General features: G+C 37.8%; 1 protein-coding gene across 1 annotated transcript in view; it reads right to left on the bottom strand.

Annotated features, from left to right (window-relative positions):
- ARHGAP18 (Rho GTPase activating protein 18) overlaps positions 1 to 19,703 on the bottom strand; it is a 182,710-nt gene that overhangs the window by 29,669 nt on the left and 133,338 nt on the right. The window contains exons 9-11 of the mRNA XM_069077434.1: positions 13,839 to 13,998; positions 10,110 to 10,192; positions 3,000 to 3,206 (exon numbers count right to left, since the gene is read on the bottom strand). Coding sequence (XP_068933535.1) covers positions 3,000 to 3,206; positions 10,110 to 10,192; positions 13,839 to 13,998 — 450 coding nt within the window. The remainder of the gene's footprint in view (positions 1 to 2,999; positions 3,207 to 10,109; positions 10,193 to 13,838; positions 13,999 to 19,703) is intronic.

The following is a 19,703-nucleotide window of genomic DNA, read 5'->3' as shown; positions in this document are numbered from 1 at the left end:
CAATGTAGAGGGAAAAGTTATAATAAAAATAATAGCTTAGTAGCAAACAGAATTGAGATTGCTACTGAAAGGTAACTATGTAATCATAATATATATGCTTTTATAACTACATTTTTCTCTTTAACATGATAAACATTTAAAACTGTCTACATCAGGTGTATTCATATATAGAGAAGAAAAAATTGCTCCTTAAGAGAAAAGATTTTTTACTGTTTGGTTTTTATATTTCCAAGACCCTGTACATGGTAGTTGCTTAAGACTGTTGAATTCAAAGTCAGAGAAACCTGGATTAAAATTTCATCTCTTATATTCAACATTTACTAGATTGAATGACCCTGTGCAAGTGGATTAATGTCTCCTCCCCTCCAATTCCTTATCTGTAGAATGAGGATAATAAAAGTACTCGCTTCACAGGGTTGAAAAAGATCATATATATAAAGCCTTCTATGAATCCAAAAATTCTATGTAAATGTGACCTATTACTGTTGTTGTTGCCACTAATTAAATCAATCCCATTATATGTTTTTAGGAACCATCCTTGAAAAACTCAAATCTTCTAATACTGAGTTTTTTCAAGTCCAAAAATATTTTTAATCAATGAAGAGTTTTTTCAATATTATTTTATGATAAAAAGTTTTGAATATCTGTCAGAGAATATTAAGTATCACTGAAGAATGATTTGAATCATTCTATCAAGCTATCCCTGTATCTGCAATGAAACCTATCAAGTTATCAATACAGTGCTTAGGGCATCATGGGGCCTTTTCCCTTCAGTTAATTTCAATTATCAGTCTGTTCATGGTTTTCAAATTCACCCATTCATGTTTGTCCATCCAGTGTGATTTTTGTTGATATGCCATGAGTTCACCATGGCAGTCCACCTCTGCTCCTGTGTGTTTACCGCAGTTTCTCCTGAAATCACTGGTTTACCAGTGGAACACATGGGCAATGGACTTATTATCCCTTGCTTTTAACATATGACCAGCCCATCTTCTTTTTCAATCACACATCGTTCTTACTATCCTCTTTATTTGAGGTCTTTTTGTTCCATGTTACAGTTCAGTCACACCTGCCACATGCCTTCCCACTGTTCTTTGTGTGATACTCATTTTGCATTCTTTGGTGCTGCTATTTCTGGTAGAATATTACTATTAATAAGATAGACTATGGTTTCTTGGAGAAGTGTGAGGTCATTAAAGAAATTTTACAATTTCCTAAAGGCATTCCAGTCCACTCTCCTTCTGTTTAATTCTAAGCCCAAATCATTGTCCATTTGTACCTTCTGTTCAAGGTGTACATGCTGATGGATGAGTTCTACATGTTGTCTCTCTTAATGCATGTCATAAAGTACCAGACAGAAAGGGAAAAAAAATAGAAAAAAAAAAGGGAGCACAGATGTCACCTAATAAAGGAGAAAAGTATAGAATTTAAATATCCCTTGAGGCAAAGCTTTCCAGAATAGCTCTGAATTATTTGACCTGAACTTTCACAGGACAAAATCCTGGAAGGCTCTCGAAGAGAGAAGGTAAGGAAAAACCCAGTCATCAAGTTTGTCAGAATTGTGATTACACTTTCAAAATATTTGACCTGGAAGGAATACTTGGAGACCCCTTAAGCTTACCTTCCTCATTTAACACAGAAAGAAATCGAAGCCCTTGGGGCAGGTAGGTGGCACAGTAAATAGAGAGCCAGGAGGACCTGTATTAAAATCCAGCCTCAGACACTTGACACACTTTTGACAAACTTACTAGCCGTGTGACCTTGGGCAAGTCACTTAACCCCAATTGCCCTACCTTCCCCCCTCCAAAAAGTGGGAATAAAAAGAAAAAAAAAAGAAATCAAAGCCCACAGAAAAGGAGAGAATTGTCCAAGGTTACGGAACTAGTTTTTGACAGAACTTGGATTACATTTCAGGACTTTTGATCACTGGCTCATGTTCTTTCCCTTGCATCACAGAAAATCCTTGGTTTTGAATAACTTTATGTGGCTTCATGGCAGATACAGGGCTAAAAGCTAGACTTGTGGTTTCTTGGTGAGGAGAGGTAAGGAATTTCTGCGTGTCTTACAGTCCCAGAAAGCTGAGGGCATGGGGCCACAGAGACACTATAGGATGGAGAAAGCATTTGGTCTCACATCTTCATGGCTTATAGGTCACTTCTCTGCCCATTATGTCTTGTTACCCCTCTCATATGGTTGTGAGGAGTTTCTTAATCCTGAGGTAAAAGCTACCTATGGAATAAACAGACTCAGGTTCAAATTCCACCTCAGATGCCGACTGCTTCGACCTTAATTTCCTTATCTGTAAAATGACATATTTATTATTGATTATAATAGCTAGTATTTATGGAGTACTTTAATATTTACAAAGCAAATATGATATCATTTGATCCTCACAATAATCCTAGGAAGTAGGTGCTATGCTTATCCCCATTTTGTAGATGAGGAAACTGAGGCAGACAGAAGTTAAGTGTCTTGCCCAAGATCATATAAGCAGTAAGCAACAGGTTTCTATTTTACCAAACTAAGATGTTTAGCCTAGATGGTTTCTGAGGTCTCATCTAGGCCTAGAATCCAAAATCCTCTGATTATTAAGATGTATTCCAGTGATAAGATATGAACTGTTTGGGGGATTTTTCATTGTAGACATACCCATGTGATTGTTCTTGTTCTTTGAGCTCATAACTCTTTTTTTTTTTTACTTTTTGGAGGGGGGAGGGCACTGCAATTAGGGTTAAGTGACTTCCCCAAGGTCACACGGCTAGTAAGTGTTAAGTGTCTGAGGCCAAATTTGAACTCGGGTCCTCCTGACTCCTGGTCCAGTGCTCTATTCACTATGCCACCTACCCACCCCAAGCTCATAACTCTTAACCCTTGTTATGTGTGGGGCTATAAATCTAATCCATCTCACATTTCTACATTTGAAAAATAACTTTTCAAAGTTAGTGTAAAATATTGATCATGCGTAATGGTAGTTAAAGGATTTTAGAAAGTATACTTACCGTCCAAAGAAGTTTCTGGTATTTAATTAAGAAATGCATTACACTGGCTGTCCCAGCAGCCATCACAAATTCACCTTGTTCATTGGATTTGATGCTCAGTCCAGGGCACATAAAGAGATTGGGGGCCATAATCATGGCCACATTCTTTATGGTCATTTTATTTTTTTCTCTGTTGTCTATTACTCTTTGAAGGAACTCAAGCAGGGCCTGAAATAGAAATCACATTCTCAGATTTACTTTGCCCATGAAGATGAAGGATGAGAACACAGCAGTAAGAGGGTCTTGGGGTTTTGTATATAATTTTAAAGATATATTTCATGAAACAGAAGTCAGCAAGTGATAACAAACCGATGATAATATGCCAGCCCCTGGAGGGAAGGGACTGTTTCATTTTTGTCTCTATATTCCCAGAACTTACACAAAGAAGGGACTTAATAAATGTTTGTTAACTGATTGAGTCCATCATCATTTTGAAGTCTCCATTTCATTTACATTTGCTATTCTAACCTCTGTTCTTTACCCTTATGTTTATACTGACCCACCAAGGTAGTGATGTTGGGGTCTGTTTTAAGTAGCAATGCTTATTCTTATATTCTCTCCCACTTTTCCCTCTCTCATCCCTGACCTGAGTTAATAGGATTATAGGATTTAGAGAAGGAAAGGTCCTCTGAAATCATCTCATTCAACCCCATTCATTTTACAGATGTCCCAAAGTAACCCTGTTACTAAGTGTCAGAATCATGACTGAAATTCGGAGTCTGCTGAGCAACCCCATTGCCCTTTCAGCCAAGCCATGAAGTCCCTAGTGAGTTCCTATTGGGATATTAACCTTAGTGAATTAGAAATTAGAAGTTTTTGTGGTGATTGATTTTGAAGGGGTAGGGAAAGGAGACAAACGTCAACTAAGAAACCTAAGCTTATAATGTTTGCCTGTTTGGTGCCAATCTCATGCCCTAGCTTTCTTAGGAATAATAAAATAAAAAATCTATAAACCGTACATACTACCAATCAAAGAAATGCTAAATAGTTCTACTCAGAGATAAGGTCATAAGCTAAGGGCCTTTCCATTATTTTCTTAATACAGTTAACTTTGAGAAAAGAGGTTGTTAAGAATTATATCTTCATATTCAACTCACTATCCTTCTCAAGAAGGCCAGACCAACCACATCCAACTTCATTTCTACATCACACAAAAATACTAAATATAAACATACTTAGAACAAGCTGATTTGTGCCAAATCATGATTAGCTATTATGCATTCCACAAGGCTACAAAAAAAAGGCCACAGATTATAAATTCTTCATTTCTAACAGTGGGATAGTAACTGGGACAGTAACACTGGGATCTAACTCCTGGGCAAGTTTAATTATGATCTAAGTATGAGGAATCAAACCCAAATTGTCCCCAAAATGATTCACTTCTAATATTAGGAAAAATATTTTTATGGTCTGAAAAGAACTAAGACCAAGCTAATTGTCTCTTCATTGTCATAAAATAACAATTCATAAACCAGTTTAATTTGAACATGTATGTATTCCTAGCTAATTTACGCCAACTCAAAGGGAAACATATTACATACAACACAAATCTGTTATTTCACTCATGTGGAAACTTCCTGCTGCAACAGACATCACAACCCACTAATGTCTTAGTACAGAATCAGGAAAATCTGAATTAAAATTCCACCTCAGACACTAACTGAAGTGACCCTGGGCAAGTCACTTAAGCCCTGTTCACCTTCGCTTCTGCATCTATAAAACGGGGATAAATAATAACTCCTTCTTGTCAGGGTTGTTGTGAGCATCAAATGAGATAATAATTGAAAAGCACTTAATACAGTGTCAGATAAAGAGTAAACTTTATATAAATGATGTTCTTGTCGTTGCTTATTAGTACATTAGTCCTGCCCAATGTTACATGACCCCATTTGGGGTTTTCTTGGCAAAGTACTGAAGTAGTTTACCATTTCCTTCTCTGGTTCATTTTATAGATGAAGAAACTGAGGCAAACAGGGTAAAGTGACTTGCCCAGAGTCACACAGCTAAAAAGTGTCTGAGGTTGAATTTGAACTCAGGTCCTTCTGACTTCAGGGCCAGCATTCTATTCACTGTGCCATCTAGCTGCCTTGTATAAATGCTATTATCATTGTTTTGTTGTTGTTATCATCGTCATCGTCGTTGTCATCATCATCATCATCATCATCATCATCATCATCACCACCACCACCATGTCTTCTTGATTTCAGTAAAAAGCAAAAATAAAAACAAAACAACAAACAAAACCCTCCAGGTAGCTAACCCTCTAGTAATGAGACTCTCCCAAGTTGGTTAGTTTGTGTTTTTGACAGTAAACATATAGTCTCTGGTTAGATCTGTATTCAAGATCCAGCTTGGTTTGAACATGACAGCACTTCTGTCCAAATGACAGCATAATATGTCTCTAGGATTTAGGGCAACTTTTATTTCACAAAAGGACTTTTGTAGAGGTGATATTGAATACACACAATAATATGTGGGCACCTTATCAATGAGCATAAGCCCAGCACCAGTAAATATTTATTTATTTATTTATTAAGCAATTGAGGTTAAGTAACTTGCTCAAGGTTACACGGCCAGTTATTTCTGGGTGTGGTGCTAAGTGTTGGAGCCCGGATTCGATCCCCAGGTCGTCCCAACACTGGAGCTGGTGCTCTTACTCGCTGAGCCACCTGGCCGCCCCTCCAGTAAATATTTAACAGCATTTTCTGCAACCACAATTCCTTTGTGTGTGTATGTGTATCTTTTTTAATTGTCCCTTTTTTGCTATCAGTTTGTCCTGTGACTTAAAAAAAAATTATCTTAGTTGGGTTATTTTGCTCCCTTCCAAGGTGGAGAATCCTTGCAAAATGAAATAAGGTTTGTGGTGCTCTGTAACAAAATATTTTTTAACTTAAAAAAAAAAACTCTATTTTAGGAACACAAGTTCCCCAATTGAATTTTCTTTAAGCAACTAATCCTTCAAATACCTGAGAGAGAAAGCTCATCTTTCCAAATCCATAGAAGCTGTAGGGACTAAATGACTAACTCCACAGACAAAGAGAAAATAATAAACACAATTCTTATTCTAACACCATAGCTACTAGAAATGTCACTGCTAATGGGGTGACCCAGCACCCAACAGGTATATTAAAAGTGAATAAAAACAACAACAAAAACCCCACTTCTCCTATCTGTCCCCCTCCCATGTGACAATTGAGAGAAGCCACGCTCAGAAGCAAGAATACTAAAGTAGTACCACTGAATGAAACCTTATATATATTCTTGTTCAGTTTCATGGGCCTTTTAGTACTTTCTTACCTAACACAAAAATAATAACAGTAATACTACAATCAATTTAAAAGTTTATATATAAAGAAAATGAGTCATTACTTTATGGTCATGGTTCAGTTTAATTTGACAAACATTTAAGCACCTACTAGAATGTATGGTTTGGTGTTAAGTGAAAAAAGTCCCTTTTCTCCAGGGTTTTATATTCTACCTGGGGATATAATATGTACGTAATACAAAATAATTTCAATTTTAAAATGTTAAAAACTCCGGAGATCAGGAAGGCTTCATGCTGGATGTAGCACCTGGGTTGTCCTTTGCAGGAAGCCAGAGATACTGTGAGATAGTAGTGAGGAGAGAGTGCATTCTAGATATGAGATTTAAAAAAAAAAAAAAGGACTAGATTAATTTCAAATGGCTATTATTTTAAAAACAAATTCCTTCAGGAAGATGAAATTTTGCCACCTCTAAGCATATCCAAAAGAATACACTGCAGAATTTGAAGACATTCCAAAAATGTTGCCATTACTCAAAAATTATTTCCAAAGCTTCTCATTTGTAGTTAAATTTATAACCTCCTCATATCCAATCATTGGATCACAAATGGAAGATGTTGTAAGGACAATTACTATATTTCACTGCATAATCGTCACTGTGTTTGAGTGTGTATGTGTGTATGTGTGTGTATATGTGTGTGTTCAGTCCAAAAATTGGTTTATAACCTTTCATCGTATAATTGTGGCATGGTGTAAGTCTTTTTTTTTAAAGCAATCAGGGTTAAGTAACTTGCTCAAGGTTACACGGCCAGGTGTTTCTGAATGGGTGCTAAGTGTCTGAGCCCGGGATTGGATCCCCAGGTCATCCCGACACTGGAGCCGGTGCTCTTACTCGCTGTGCTACCTGGCCGCCCCTCACATGGTATAATTCTGTTTGTCGCGCTGCTTAAAAGGTAAACAGAGCAACAATGTATTTACCAGTGGCATATGGATATGCATTTCTCTCTCATGCACTCTGATCCACAAGCCCAGAATTCTCAGCACACACATTGTCAGTATCTTTCCAAAAGCTGACTTGTATGGTTTATTTAGAGCGCTGCAATACTAATGGTATTGTCATTCAACCCAATGAAGAGCCATAGGCTCAAGGGGAGTAGTGGTCGGGCAGACAGAACCTGCCCTAAGTAAGTCACATAATACAATAAGACTTGTGTCTTCTTGTACTGGCTAAACTGTGCAGTTTGTCTGCCAGAGGTACAGTTTAGTAATGAATTATCTTTAAGTGATACTGGCCCAATTTATATTAAAATAAAACCCACAAATTTCATGTAATGATCACATCCTACTTTCTATGAAAACTTTGGCATAAAATCTGTGACGATTATAGAATGAAACACGGTGCATCCAATTCCTTCATTTTATTCCAGGGTCATGCAGTTAGAAAATGTCTGAGGTGGGATCTGAATACAAGTCTTCCTGATTTCAAATAATGCATCTCTAATGAGACGACTTCTCATAAAGGCACTCAGTGTGGGTAGAATGGAAAGGGCTCTGGATTTGTACATTAAAAAATCTGGGTTCTAATTATGACCCTGATTAGCTCAATGATTTTGGGCAAGTCATTTAACATCTCTGAATTTGTACCTTCTAGCAAACTCATTGTGAGGTTGAAACAATAATACGTATATAAAGTAGGTCATATAAGTTATAAGGTATTTTCATGTTAAAATAAAATAAATTTTTATGTTAAAAAGAAATTGGTCAGATTTCTTTTGTAGTCATATGTTTTACTATGTCAAGTGGTACCTAGCATCTCTCAGTTTCCGGTTGTTCCACAAAACTACCTCAGGTTATAAATATTATCTATCAGCTAGTAAGACAAAACATGTTTCTATATTAGGAAGAAAGAATAACTAATAAGAAAGTTCTTCAGTCTCATACATGACCTATGTAGGATGCCTCGTCCATGGGGGTTGAATATTTATGTTTATTTCATGAGCACAATAGGCCCACTGCTAACACAGCTAAAATCTGTGTCATCTTGAACGTTAATAAATAAAAGGGAACAAATTCCTTGGATTCACTCAGTGGTGGTTCAGCTTCCTTTGATTTTCCATGATTGGATTATGTTTCAAAAAATATAAAATTTATTAAATGTTAAGCAAAGATTGAGGCAGGGGATAGAAGGGAAAACAGAGGGAAGAAAGAAAATAGTGGCTTTTCCATCTTCAACCTCCTTGTTTTTTTCTGTTCTTTAAATACTAGAACAAAGGTTCATACATACATTATAAGTGTTTCTAATGCAGTCTAAAATTTTCATTGCTACTTTCTATATACTTTTGCTGTTTTCCTTTTTGGAATTGAGGAGGAGGGGAAGGGTCTGGAGGGAAAACCATAGGCTATTGATTGCCCTAGATCAGAGATTCCTAAGCTTATTGGCCTACTGGCCCCTTTTAAAAAAAAATTTACTCAGTGCCCCCTGGAAATCTACTTCATTTATCCCTTTAACACTTTTTTTTTTTTTGCTTTTTGGAGGGCAACTGGGGTTAAGTGACTTGCCCAAAGTCACACGGCTAGTTAAGTGTGTCAAGTGTATGAGGACGGATTTGATCTCAGGTCCTCCTGACTCCAGGGCCAGTGCTCTATTCACTGTGCCACCTAGCTGCCCCTCTTTAACAGTTTTTATAAAAAATATTTGCATCATTTCAAAATGTGTCTATATATATATATATATATATGAAGAGAGAGAGAGAGATCTTAAATGACACACTTTCAGTTTAATAATTTATTGTAAATTTGTGAGGGGTTTTCCTGCAATTGAAATTTTGATGACACAATATTGCATCATGTAAACATTAATGGAAAATTTGATGACACAATATTGAATTAAAACTGTTAGAGGGTTATATCTTACATTTCATGTGTTTATTTCGAAAATAATGTAATCACTATGACTTTAGCTGTTACACAACAGATGAAACATGTATGAACGGTTTTTAAAAATTTTCTTCTCTTCTTTCCTTATGCTTCTACTGTCCCCTTAATTTTATTCAATGTCCCCCAAATTGCACCTAAGGCTAATACTGCCTCCCCCATCCTTCCAGTAACCCCCAGAGGACAGTATCACCCACTTTGGGCACCTGTGCCCTAGATGGTCACAGCCAAAATAAGAATATAAATAATATTCTCATCATTTAAATAAATTAGAAATAGACAGTATTGTAGTTTGAAAATGATTAAATTGATCAGATATGTAGGATATGTTTATTTTAAAAACCATATGATTTTAAGCTTTGAAGGGGAAATACTACATTTTGCTTGTACTAGATTATCTTTTGGGAAAGAAAAATGTTTACTTCTAAAAAAACCAAAACTGATTCCAACTCAAGTGACACTACTTAGCCACTTGTCCCTGCAATCAATGACTTCACGTCAGCTGATGGCAATTGTTATTTCCTAATTGAAGATATAGGATTCATTTTCAAGTGAAACTTATAAAATGAATATTTATTTACAAACTATATTTTTTCTCTCATCCTTGCCAAAGGACCTACTATATTTGCATTAAAAAAAAAAAGCAACAACCAATAACCTCTAGCTTATTTTGCCAAAATTACTTTGTATTATCATGTGGCTACCTATCTTCGTACATGTCATAGGCACTGAGAATATGTACCCACGCCTTGAGGACAGGGGCTATTTCAATTTTGTTTTTTTAATCCCAACAACTAGTGCAATGTCTTAGTACATAGGTTCTTAATAAGTGTTTGGTAAATTAGATCTTTATGTAACAATCAACCCATCTCACCTTCAGAGTATCTCTATTAGTCTCTGGCAGAAGAATGACAAGAAGATTCAGAGCCTGGAGCTGGTGCTTCTTGGATGGAAGATCTGTCAAAAGAAGAAATATGCCTGAGCTCTGGAATTTTCTTTTCTGTTGTCATTAAAAAAGAAAAGTTAACGATTATTTTAGGTCAAACATCAATTGGGAACGTAGAACGCAAAACAAGTGAGCAGCAATGCTTGTTTGGAGATTATGTCTGTGAGTGGATGAGTAAATGCAGCTGCTTCTGCAGAGCTTTCCCTCACGTTGGATGCTCACTTCCAACTGTTAGCATATGACTTAAATGCCTTATGTTTCTAGGCACACAGCAGTGCTTTTTCAGGCATCTAGGTTATGTGAGGGTGACACATCATAGAAGAAACAACACTGGAGTCAGACCCTTTCTTCATTCATCACATGATGGAGAGTCTCTCAAAGGGGGAAAAACCCAACTTAACATTGTGGTAATTAAATTTTTATAATTAAAACTGTGAGAGATTTTTGCAGACTAGGACAGGCCAAAATTCACCTGTTTGTTTTAATGCCAAATCATCAAAGAACATCCTAATCCCATTAAGTTCAACAATACAGGTCTATCATAAGGCTAATAGCCTTGGTGCAATAAGACAGGACAGTAAAGTAGCACTAGGGTAGATACTGCTCATTTTCTGTCTTTATTCCCAAACCCTTTCAAAGGTATGTATACAGATGCCAGGGACTACTGAGCTACAAAAGCAGGCACATCTAACAGCATTATTTCCATGAAAATATAATAATAGATGGAACACTGGGGCTGGACAGTACCCACAAACAATGTTAAGAATATTAACTAATATAGCAATAGCAAATTGACTAATATCTGAGCTTGGATTTTCATGAATTGTAAGGGATGTATGGACATTCAGCATAGTTGTGGTAAAATTTTACAACATGATGATACTAAATGATGATAGTACAATAAAGAGGCTTTTGTGAAATAAATACACGTTTGTCCTCAATAACATTTTTCAAAGATATACTTAGCACTTTTAATCTATCTACATCCTGAAATATATGTCTGCTTTCTTCTCTACATACATATGCACAAACACACACCTGTGTGTATACATATAGACATACACATTTGTATAAATATATATCTACAGTAAATCCAAAGTCCTTAAAGAAAAATGCACAAATTTTTTAAAAAAAAGTATTCTTGTAGAGGGGTGGCTAGGTGCAACAGTGAATAGAGCACTGGCCCTGGAGTCAGGAGGACCTGAGTTCAAATCTGGCCTCAGAAACTTAACACAAATACTAGCCATGTGACCTTGGGCAAGTCACTTAACCCCAATTGCCCTCCAAAAAGCAAAAATAAATAAATAAAGTATTCTTGTAGAGAGCCATCATATCATAGTGAATGGAAAGCCTGCTTTGGAGTTAAGTATCAATTGGATTTAAGACTCTTCTCTTATATAAATTGGCTGACCCTGGGCACATCACCTAGCTTCTCAGTGTTCTAAGCAACTCTTTAAGATTCTTGCTGATCTGTTTTAGGAGAGGATACTTCCTAGGCCAGTGAGATCATCCGTCTAATTGTTTCCCCCTATCTTATTCCTGTATTCAAGTGCTCTTGGGGTTATGTGCCTACGCTAATACAGGTTTTATTACCACCCAACTGGACTATTGAAATACCTTCCTAACTGGTATTTCTACCTTTCTTCTCCTTTCACAATACTTTCAAACCCCAGCCACTGCATGCTTTATAGGGCTTCAAGGCTTCTCCTTTCAGATGACATCACTGCCTAAGAACCCTTGGGTAATTCTTCAGTTTATTTGGAGTAAAGTTCATACTCTAGTTTCTCATTCAAGGTTTTCCATAATCTAACAGCATCTACTTTACAAGCTTTATCTTATACCATTCCTCCTCTACATACTCTGTGGCCTGGATAAACTGGACTTCTCACCTTTCCTTGTACTTTTCTACCTCATCACATGACATTCGCTGTATCTGGAATATTCCTTTCCCCATACTGACTAATTTCTGCCCATTCTTTAAGGATCAACTTAAAATGCCAGCACTTAAAAAATATTAAAATTAATTTAGTTATTTCTCATTTTCAACATTCACTTTTATAAGATTTTGAGTTCTAAATTTCCCCCCTCTCTCCTCCCTCTCCAAGACAAATGTTACCACTTTTAAGAAGGCTTCCTGGCTCCTCCTATTCAGTAACAACCTTCCCCCTCTTCCTTCACAAACTTCAGGTGGCACTCTGCCTACAATTCTTGCATCTACATTTGAGTATTGTTTCACATTATAGCTTTTACCAAGGCAGCATGAGATTTACTAGACTGTAAGCTAGTCAGAAAGAACTGTGTCATGTCCAAACTTTGCAGTATCCCTCCAAACCCTGGCATAATGCCACACCCTTACACAAGCCCACTGATCACCTAAAAAATGTTTGTTGAAATGAATGAGGAAGAAAGAAATGTCCAAGATAGCACCACATGTTTATGGATGCTTATCCATGCTTATGGAGAAAGGCTTTCTGATGTCGGTACTGACCTAAGATGCCAGTTGCCCCCTCTCTGTTCCCCTCATCCTTTCTGATTGTAGTGGAGATATGAGGCAATCCCATTATTGGCTCACTGTTTCCAGGAGATAGGCACTGAAGGGCTACTACTATGAGCACTAACTTGAAAGTTAGCAAAACTCGTAAACACAAAAAACTTGAGGGCTTCAAATAGGGTAACCCACATCCAAGAGGGAAAAACAAAATGCCTAAATCTGTGCCTGTACAGGCTGATTTCGAAAGTATATCAGGCATGACAATCTGGCAGGCTTTCTCACGAGGCTTACTGATTTTATGGTAACTGCTAAACCCACAGTGTAGATACTTCTCCAATAAATGTTTCTTAGACTACTTGGCAGGAAAGTGAAGTAGAATATAGGCATCGTACGTAGTTCATTCAATCATAAAAAGCAATGTGAAATTGTTGGGGATTTTTCAGTGCACAAATGTGCTGTGTTTCTTAAAGAGCACATTATAAATCTGAACAGGAAGAAGGCACATACAATAACTCTGATCTCTATTTATTTCGGTCCCAATAATTCAAGATTTGAATTGGATTCATTGAGATCTATTTGTTTAGGTCTCCACAATCTAATATTTCAATTGGATTCTTGGGACCTAAGTGGATCACAAATGTATTTCATGTGCTTTGTTTCTGATCATATTTATTTGTGTACCAAGCAGAAAAAAAAGAAAAAAAAACTTCATTCTTTTGCAGCAGAGTTAAGACTTGTGCTTTTGTGAATCCTGGGGATGTTACTAGACCAACTTTTGCTCAGTCGTTTTTCATTTGTGTCCCACTCTTTATGAATCCATTTGGGGTCTTTATGGCAAAGGTACTGCAGCTGTCTGCCATTGCTTTCTCCAGCTCATTTTACAGATGAGGAAATGGAGGCAGAGTTAAGTGACTTGTCCAGGGTCACACAGACAGTAGGTATCTGAAGCCAGATCTGAACTCAGTAAGATGACTCTTCCTGACTCCAGGCCCAGCACTGTATTTACTAGGCCACCTCGCTGCCCTAGATCTCTTACAAATATATGTTGTTGATTCCTTTTTCACTCAAAATACAATATATGTGAATCTGTCTTAAGAGGACCTAGCTCCCAAGAACATAAGACTTCCACTTGCAAAGTCTGTATCAACAGGAGGAATATTACTTACTCTGTACAGCCTGAAAAGCTTTGAGATATTCTAGACTGAGCAATGGTTGAGGCAGCTCTCGAATGAAAAGCTTCAAAAGGCTGGCGGCATCATGCTGCTTGACACTCTCCCAGTTAAAAGTATCTTCATAAAACTTTGCTTCCAGTTCTTGGCAAAGGTTCTGAAAAACACAGGAACAAAAATGAACACCCAAACCAAATTCTGTCCTGCTGACAGCCTGGGGAATTTTCATATCATAGGAGTTTCTTGTTTTGGAAACCTAAAAACATTCTAAGTGTCACCAATTACCATCCCAACACAGTTAGTCAGATCAATAAGCCAAAGTCAGGCCATACTGTACTATTAAAAAGTTAAACTCCTTTGTGACTCAGTTTAAATCCCACCTTCTTCTTTGAAATTACCTCTCCTTTACACTATAGATATCTTGTTGGTACACAGTATTTTTAAAAATTGTTATTGTTTCCTTCGTTTGTGTGATCTGTTTGAGAACAGGAACCCTGTTTTTGCTTTTCTTTCTACCTCCAACACTTAACACAGTGCCTGGTAACCAGTAAGCTATGAATAAATGTTTTTTGACTGGCTAAACATACTTCCAACATAGGGAAAAATGGCAATTTTTTAGAAGGATCCTCGAAAATGGCAAGTAGCCAGGATCCTGCTTGGAAATATATGAAAGTCTTTAAATTTTAGGGTCATTTTCTAGGCTCCTGTGAGCACATGTAAAAAAATTAATCACTGGAAAATACATAAAGGAGAGACAGTAGAGAGTAGTGTAGTGTGAATCAGTCTTAAAGTCAGTAAGACCTGTATTTAAGTACTGCTTCAGACACTCAGTACTATGTAACCTGGGCAAGTCATTTCCTTTCAGTGTTCTGGGTAACACTACAACTATAAGCTGCAGAATGGGTGCAAATCTTCATTGGTAGATAGTTTTTCCTCACCAAGCAGTTCCCTATACTGACAAAATCACAAAATGCAGGACAATTTTTTAAATAATGAAAATACAGGTCTTTAAGATAATTTCATTTTGAAACTATAAAGAAAGTTTGAATATAACTAGATTTCATAGTCAAGTTTTATAGCTGAAAGTACAGGAGGCAGGTGAATGTTCAGCAGAGATAAATGGAAAACTAAATAATGTGACAAATGAGATTTTATAAAGCACATTCATTTAACTGGTTTAAATGTCTTAGGTGGTAGGTGACAAAACCATAAGCCATCTATTATTGGTTCTAATTATTTAATTCCACATAGAATGAGAACAAATTAGAAGAATTATCCCAAAGCCATTGATGAAATTAACTAGGCACACTATTTTGAAACTTGAGATTATAACTATTAATAATACTACTAATAATAAATCTACTCATTTCAACAGCTGCCACTTTCTTGGAATACCAAGCTTCTAAAGGAATATATTCTAGAATGTCAATATATTCTAGAATAACAATATATTCTTAGGAAACCAAGTTCCTAAGGAAATATATTTTTTAGATTACCAAGTTCCTAAGGGTAATATGTGGGGCAGCAAGGTGGCACAGTGGATAAAGTCATGGGCCTGAAGTTAGGAAGACCTGAGTTCAAATCTGACCTCTGACATATACTAGCTACTGGGTTAGTCACTTAATCCTGTTTGCCTCAGTTTTCTCATCTATAAAATAAATTAAGAGAAAGCAAAGGCAAAACACCCCAGTATCTTTGCCAAGATAATCCCAAGTGGGGTCACAAAGAGTTGAAAATGACTGAACAAGACGGGACTGTATAAACTCCTTGAAAATAAGGATTGTTTCATTCTATGTATTTGGATCCCCAGCACCTATCATGGCGTTTGGCACATAAAAATTACTTAATTAATGCTTGTTAATTGACTTTGTTTTTTGGTTGCCAAGCCAAAAAGGCATTAGATATCTTTCTATCTTCTTTCCATTACTCTAAGCAATCCACAGAAGCTCAGAGTCAGAAGAGACCCCAGAGGGCATTTAATCTAACAAGTACCTAAACAGGAATCCTCTTTCAAACACTTCTAAAAAATAGTCAACCGGCTTTCACTTGGAGGTATGCAGAAAAGGAAAAGATCAGTCTACTTTTTTTTTTTAAGCAATCGGGGTTAAGTAACTTTCTCAAGGTTACACGGCCAGTTATTTCTGGGTGTGGTGCTAAGTATCTGAGCCCGGATTTGATCTCCAGGTCATCCTGACACTGGGGCCGGTGCTCTTACTCGCTGAGCTACCTGGCCGCCCCTAAGCAATTGGGGTTCAGTAACTTGCTCAAGGTTACACAGCCAACTGTTTCTGGGTGGGTGCTAAGTGTCTGAGCCCTGGATTCAATCTCCAATTCATCCTGACACTGGAGCCGGTGCTCTTACTCACTGTGCTACCTGGCCGCTCTGATCAGTCTACTTTTCAATAGCTCTAACATTAGGAAATATTTTGTTAAAATCTAGGCTTGACTCTTTGAAATTTTCTCCCATTGCTTCTACTTTTGAGATATCAAACAGGGGCAGCTAGGTGGTGCAGTGGATAAAGCACTGGCCCTGAAGTCAAAAGAGGTGAGTTCAAATCCAACCTTGGATATGTACTAGTTGTGTGACCCTGGGCAAGTCACTTAACCCCAACTGCCTCACACAAAAAAGAGATAGAGATCAAACAGAAAAAAAAGTTCAACTATTTCTTCCAAGTGACAATCCTTTAAATACTGGAACACAGTACATCTCTTCTAAGTCTGTTCTTCTCCAATTTAAATAGACCCAGTTCCTTCAATGAATCCGCATAAGGTATTTTACCACCTAGGTTATGTCTTCCAGATGTTGTCAATGCCCTTGTCAGCACTGAATACAATACTCTATCAGTGTTCTGTCCTGAACAGACTACAACAGGACTATCATTTCCTTCCCTACTCTGAACACCCTCAATCCAAACCTACATTAGCTTTTATATCTACAATATCAGACAGCACTGGCTTGTATTATGCTTCAAATCTCATTAAAAGTCTTTTTTCAGAAAAATTGCTATCTAACCATTTTGTCCTCAAAATTGACTTCTTAAACCTAGTTATTCCTAATTAAATTGACTCTTCTTAAAGTCAGTTCAAAGTCCCAGGCTATCTGGATGTCTTGGATCTTGACTCTGCCAACCAATACGTTATCTATCCTTCCTTGCTATGTATCATCTACAAATGTCCTAAGCATGTCACCTTTGCCTTTACACAAGTCATTGATTTAAAAAAATGTTAAATATTGGGCTAAACATCCTAGGGTGACCCATGAAAGCTCATTCATATCTCTGTGGTGATACACTGGGGAGAACCTTCCAATGATTATTGACATCTGCTATTTGAGTCCAATCCTTCAGCCACTTGAAAATCTCCATAACTTCACTAACATCTAGCCCAGGGTTCCTTCATGCTGTCCACAAGAAGAGAAAGAGAGATCAAATACTTTGCTAAAAATTGAGGGCAACTATTTCTACAGCATTCACTTTATCTACCAGCTTAGTGACTTCATCAAAATGGACCCAAAGCTAGTTATAGTACACAATTCTTTTCCTTGATGCTAATTTAATATTTCTCAAAAAGAAAGCCTCACTCAGAAAAGTGGGGGAGGGGAGTGAATGAAACAAGAAACAAGTGAGGCTAGCAAATAATTTCAGTTAGGAGTTGAAGGGAAAAAAAATCAACTAAGCACTTAGCATCCTATCTTCATATATTTACAAAAGACCAGCTGCTGCATAATTTGGTTTGTGACAAGAGGCTGGGTAGATGGGTTGAGCCAGCTGAATCCATTTAATTGGCCTTTCTGGAAATTACACTTGGCTTAGATTGTCCTTTTGACAGATTTCCTCTCCTAGGAATCACACCTTAGATGCAGTGTTCTGCACTGAAGCAAATGTTCCCTTATCACTCTGCTGTTAGTTGGCAATCACTCTTTATCAGTGTGGGCACTGATGCATTGTGAATAGTGAAGGAAGGCACTGTACTGCTGTATGAAGAGATAACATACACACACATTACCTGTTTCTGAGGGAGTGTTTCTATTAAACAAATGCATTTCTCAACAGGACTTGAACTGATCTCAGAATCACTCTTAAGTGTGTCACTTGGCAGGTGGAGGAACTGCATTAGTGCTTAACAAGTGTGGGACAATGACAGTTTGTTTAAATATATAGGGCTCCCAAATTGTTTGCAGGGGTTATATAAAGCTTCAGAAGAGAAAGGCTGGGAGGGGTGGATAAGTACATTAAGTGACTGTGATTAGTTCAGAGCAAGCCTAAAAAAAAAAAAAAGAGCGGAGATCATGATGTAACTTGGCAAGTGTCAAGCTGGCAGAAGCAACTGTTCTAAAATGAGAAAATTAGTCAAAATAAATCAATGAAATGCATCTGCAGTTAAGAATTCATAGATAACCTTTCTAAAATGTATCTGGACTCTGGGACTAGAAGCATCCTAGCTCAAGATGTAGGAACTGGGATCTTCATTGCTGCGGCAAAGTGGCCTGGTCTCAATGATCCTCATGCACAGTATTCGAGCCATCTGCCATCTCTGGGTCCCTGCATCAGCTGGCCCTGAAGACTAGAACACACTTCTACCTCACTTCCCTCCACTTTATAGAACTCTCCTCTTCCTTTGGGACACAGTACAAATACCCCTGTCTTCATGAAGCCTTTCCTAACTAACTTGTATTTCACTGCTTTGTACTTACTGTATGGGATAGCTAGGTGGCACAGTGGATGGAGTGCCAGGCCTGGAATCAGGAAAAGTCATTTTCCAGAGTTTAAATCCAGTCTTGGGCACTTACTAACTGTGTGACCTTGGGCAAATTGCTTAACTCTGTTTGCCTCAGTTTCCTCATACGTAAAATGAACTGGAGAAGGAAATGGCAAACCACTCCAGTATTTTTGCTAAGAAAACCCCAAATGGGTCATGAAGAGTCAGATATAACTGAAAAATGATTTAACAAATGTATTATATATATGTGTGTATATACATACATATATATGTAAATACTCCTCCCACCATAGCATGTAAACTATTTAAAAGTAAAAATGGTTTCACCTTTTACATCTATACCTCCAGTGCTTGACTCATAGCTGGTGGTTAATTAATACTTTTTGATGGAAATTCAAACTCAGCCTCAGGGGTGGAGCCAAGATGGCAGTGTAGAAGCAGGAAAACTCCCTGAGCTCCCCCCATAACCACCTCCAATACCTATAAAATATGACTCTAAACAAACTTTAGGGCTACAGAACCCACAAAGTGAGAGAGAGAAAAAAAATCTCCCACTGAAGGCAGCCTGCAAGGCCAGCAGGAAGGGTCCATTGCAACACACTGGGAGCAGAGCCCACTGGCCCCACCAAGCCCACAGTTTTAGCCTCAGGGTGGCCCTGACCAGCTCAGCTGCAGGGGCTTCAGGAGAGTGGATCACCAGCAGCTGTGGTGGTTTCCAGAATTATCCACCCATAATCACCAAAGGCAAAGTAAAAGGTCAGTGTGGACTTTGGGAACAGAGGGACTGAGTGTGGTCCAGCCTTTGCTCCCAGAGGGAAAAATGGCTGAGGCGCAGCAGCAGCTGCCATTAAATAGCTGCTTCAGAGATTCTGACCTGCATATCGTAGGAGGACCAAGCGACCAGTCTGAGGGGTAATGGCTGTTGCTTTAATCTGCTTCGATCTGGATCACTGTCTAGGGTGAAGGTCCTGGGGTGTGTGGTCAGGTGCCAGAGCCTGTGGAGGCTTCAGAAAGGGCACCCAACTAATAGGTCCAGCAGCTGCGAAAACCCCAGTGATTGGGATAAAGCTCCCCTGTCTGGTAGCAGAGTCCTACTGTGGCAAAAAGCTCAAAAGTCAAGTAATTGAGTGGCAACATGAGCAA

The sequence above is a fragment of the Petaurus breviceps genome, unplaced genomic scaffold (genome assembly GCF_028583685.1).
Source record: "Petaurus breviceps papuanus isolate PSGF00001 unplaced genomic scaffold, PetGlider_PUasm1.0 90977, whole genome shotgun sequence".
Lineage (NCBI taxonomy): Eukaryota > Metazoa > Chordata > Mammalia > Diprotodontia > Petauridae > Petaurus > Petaurus breviceps.
Note: the sequence above shows the minus strand (reverse complement) of the source record. Positions and strands in the feature narration are given on the sequence as shown.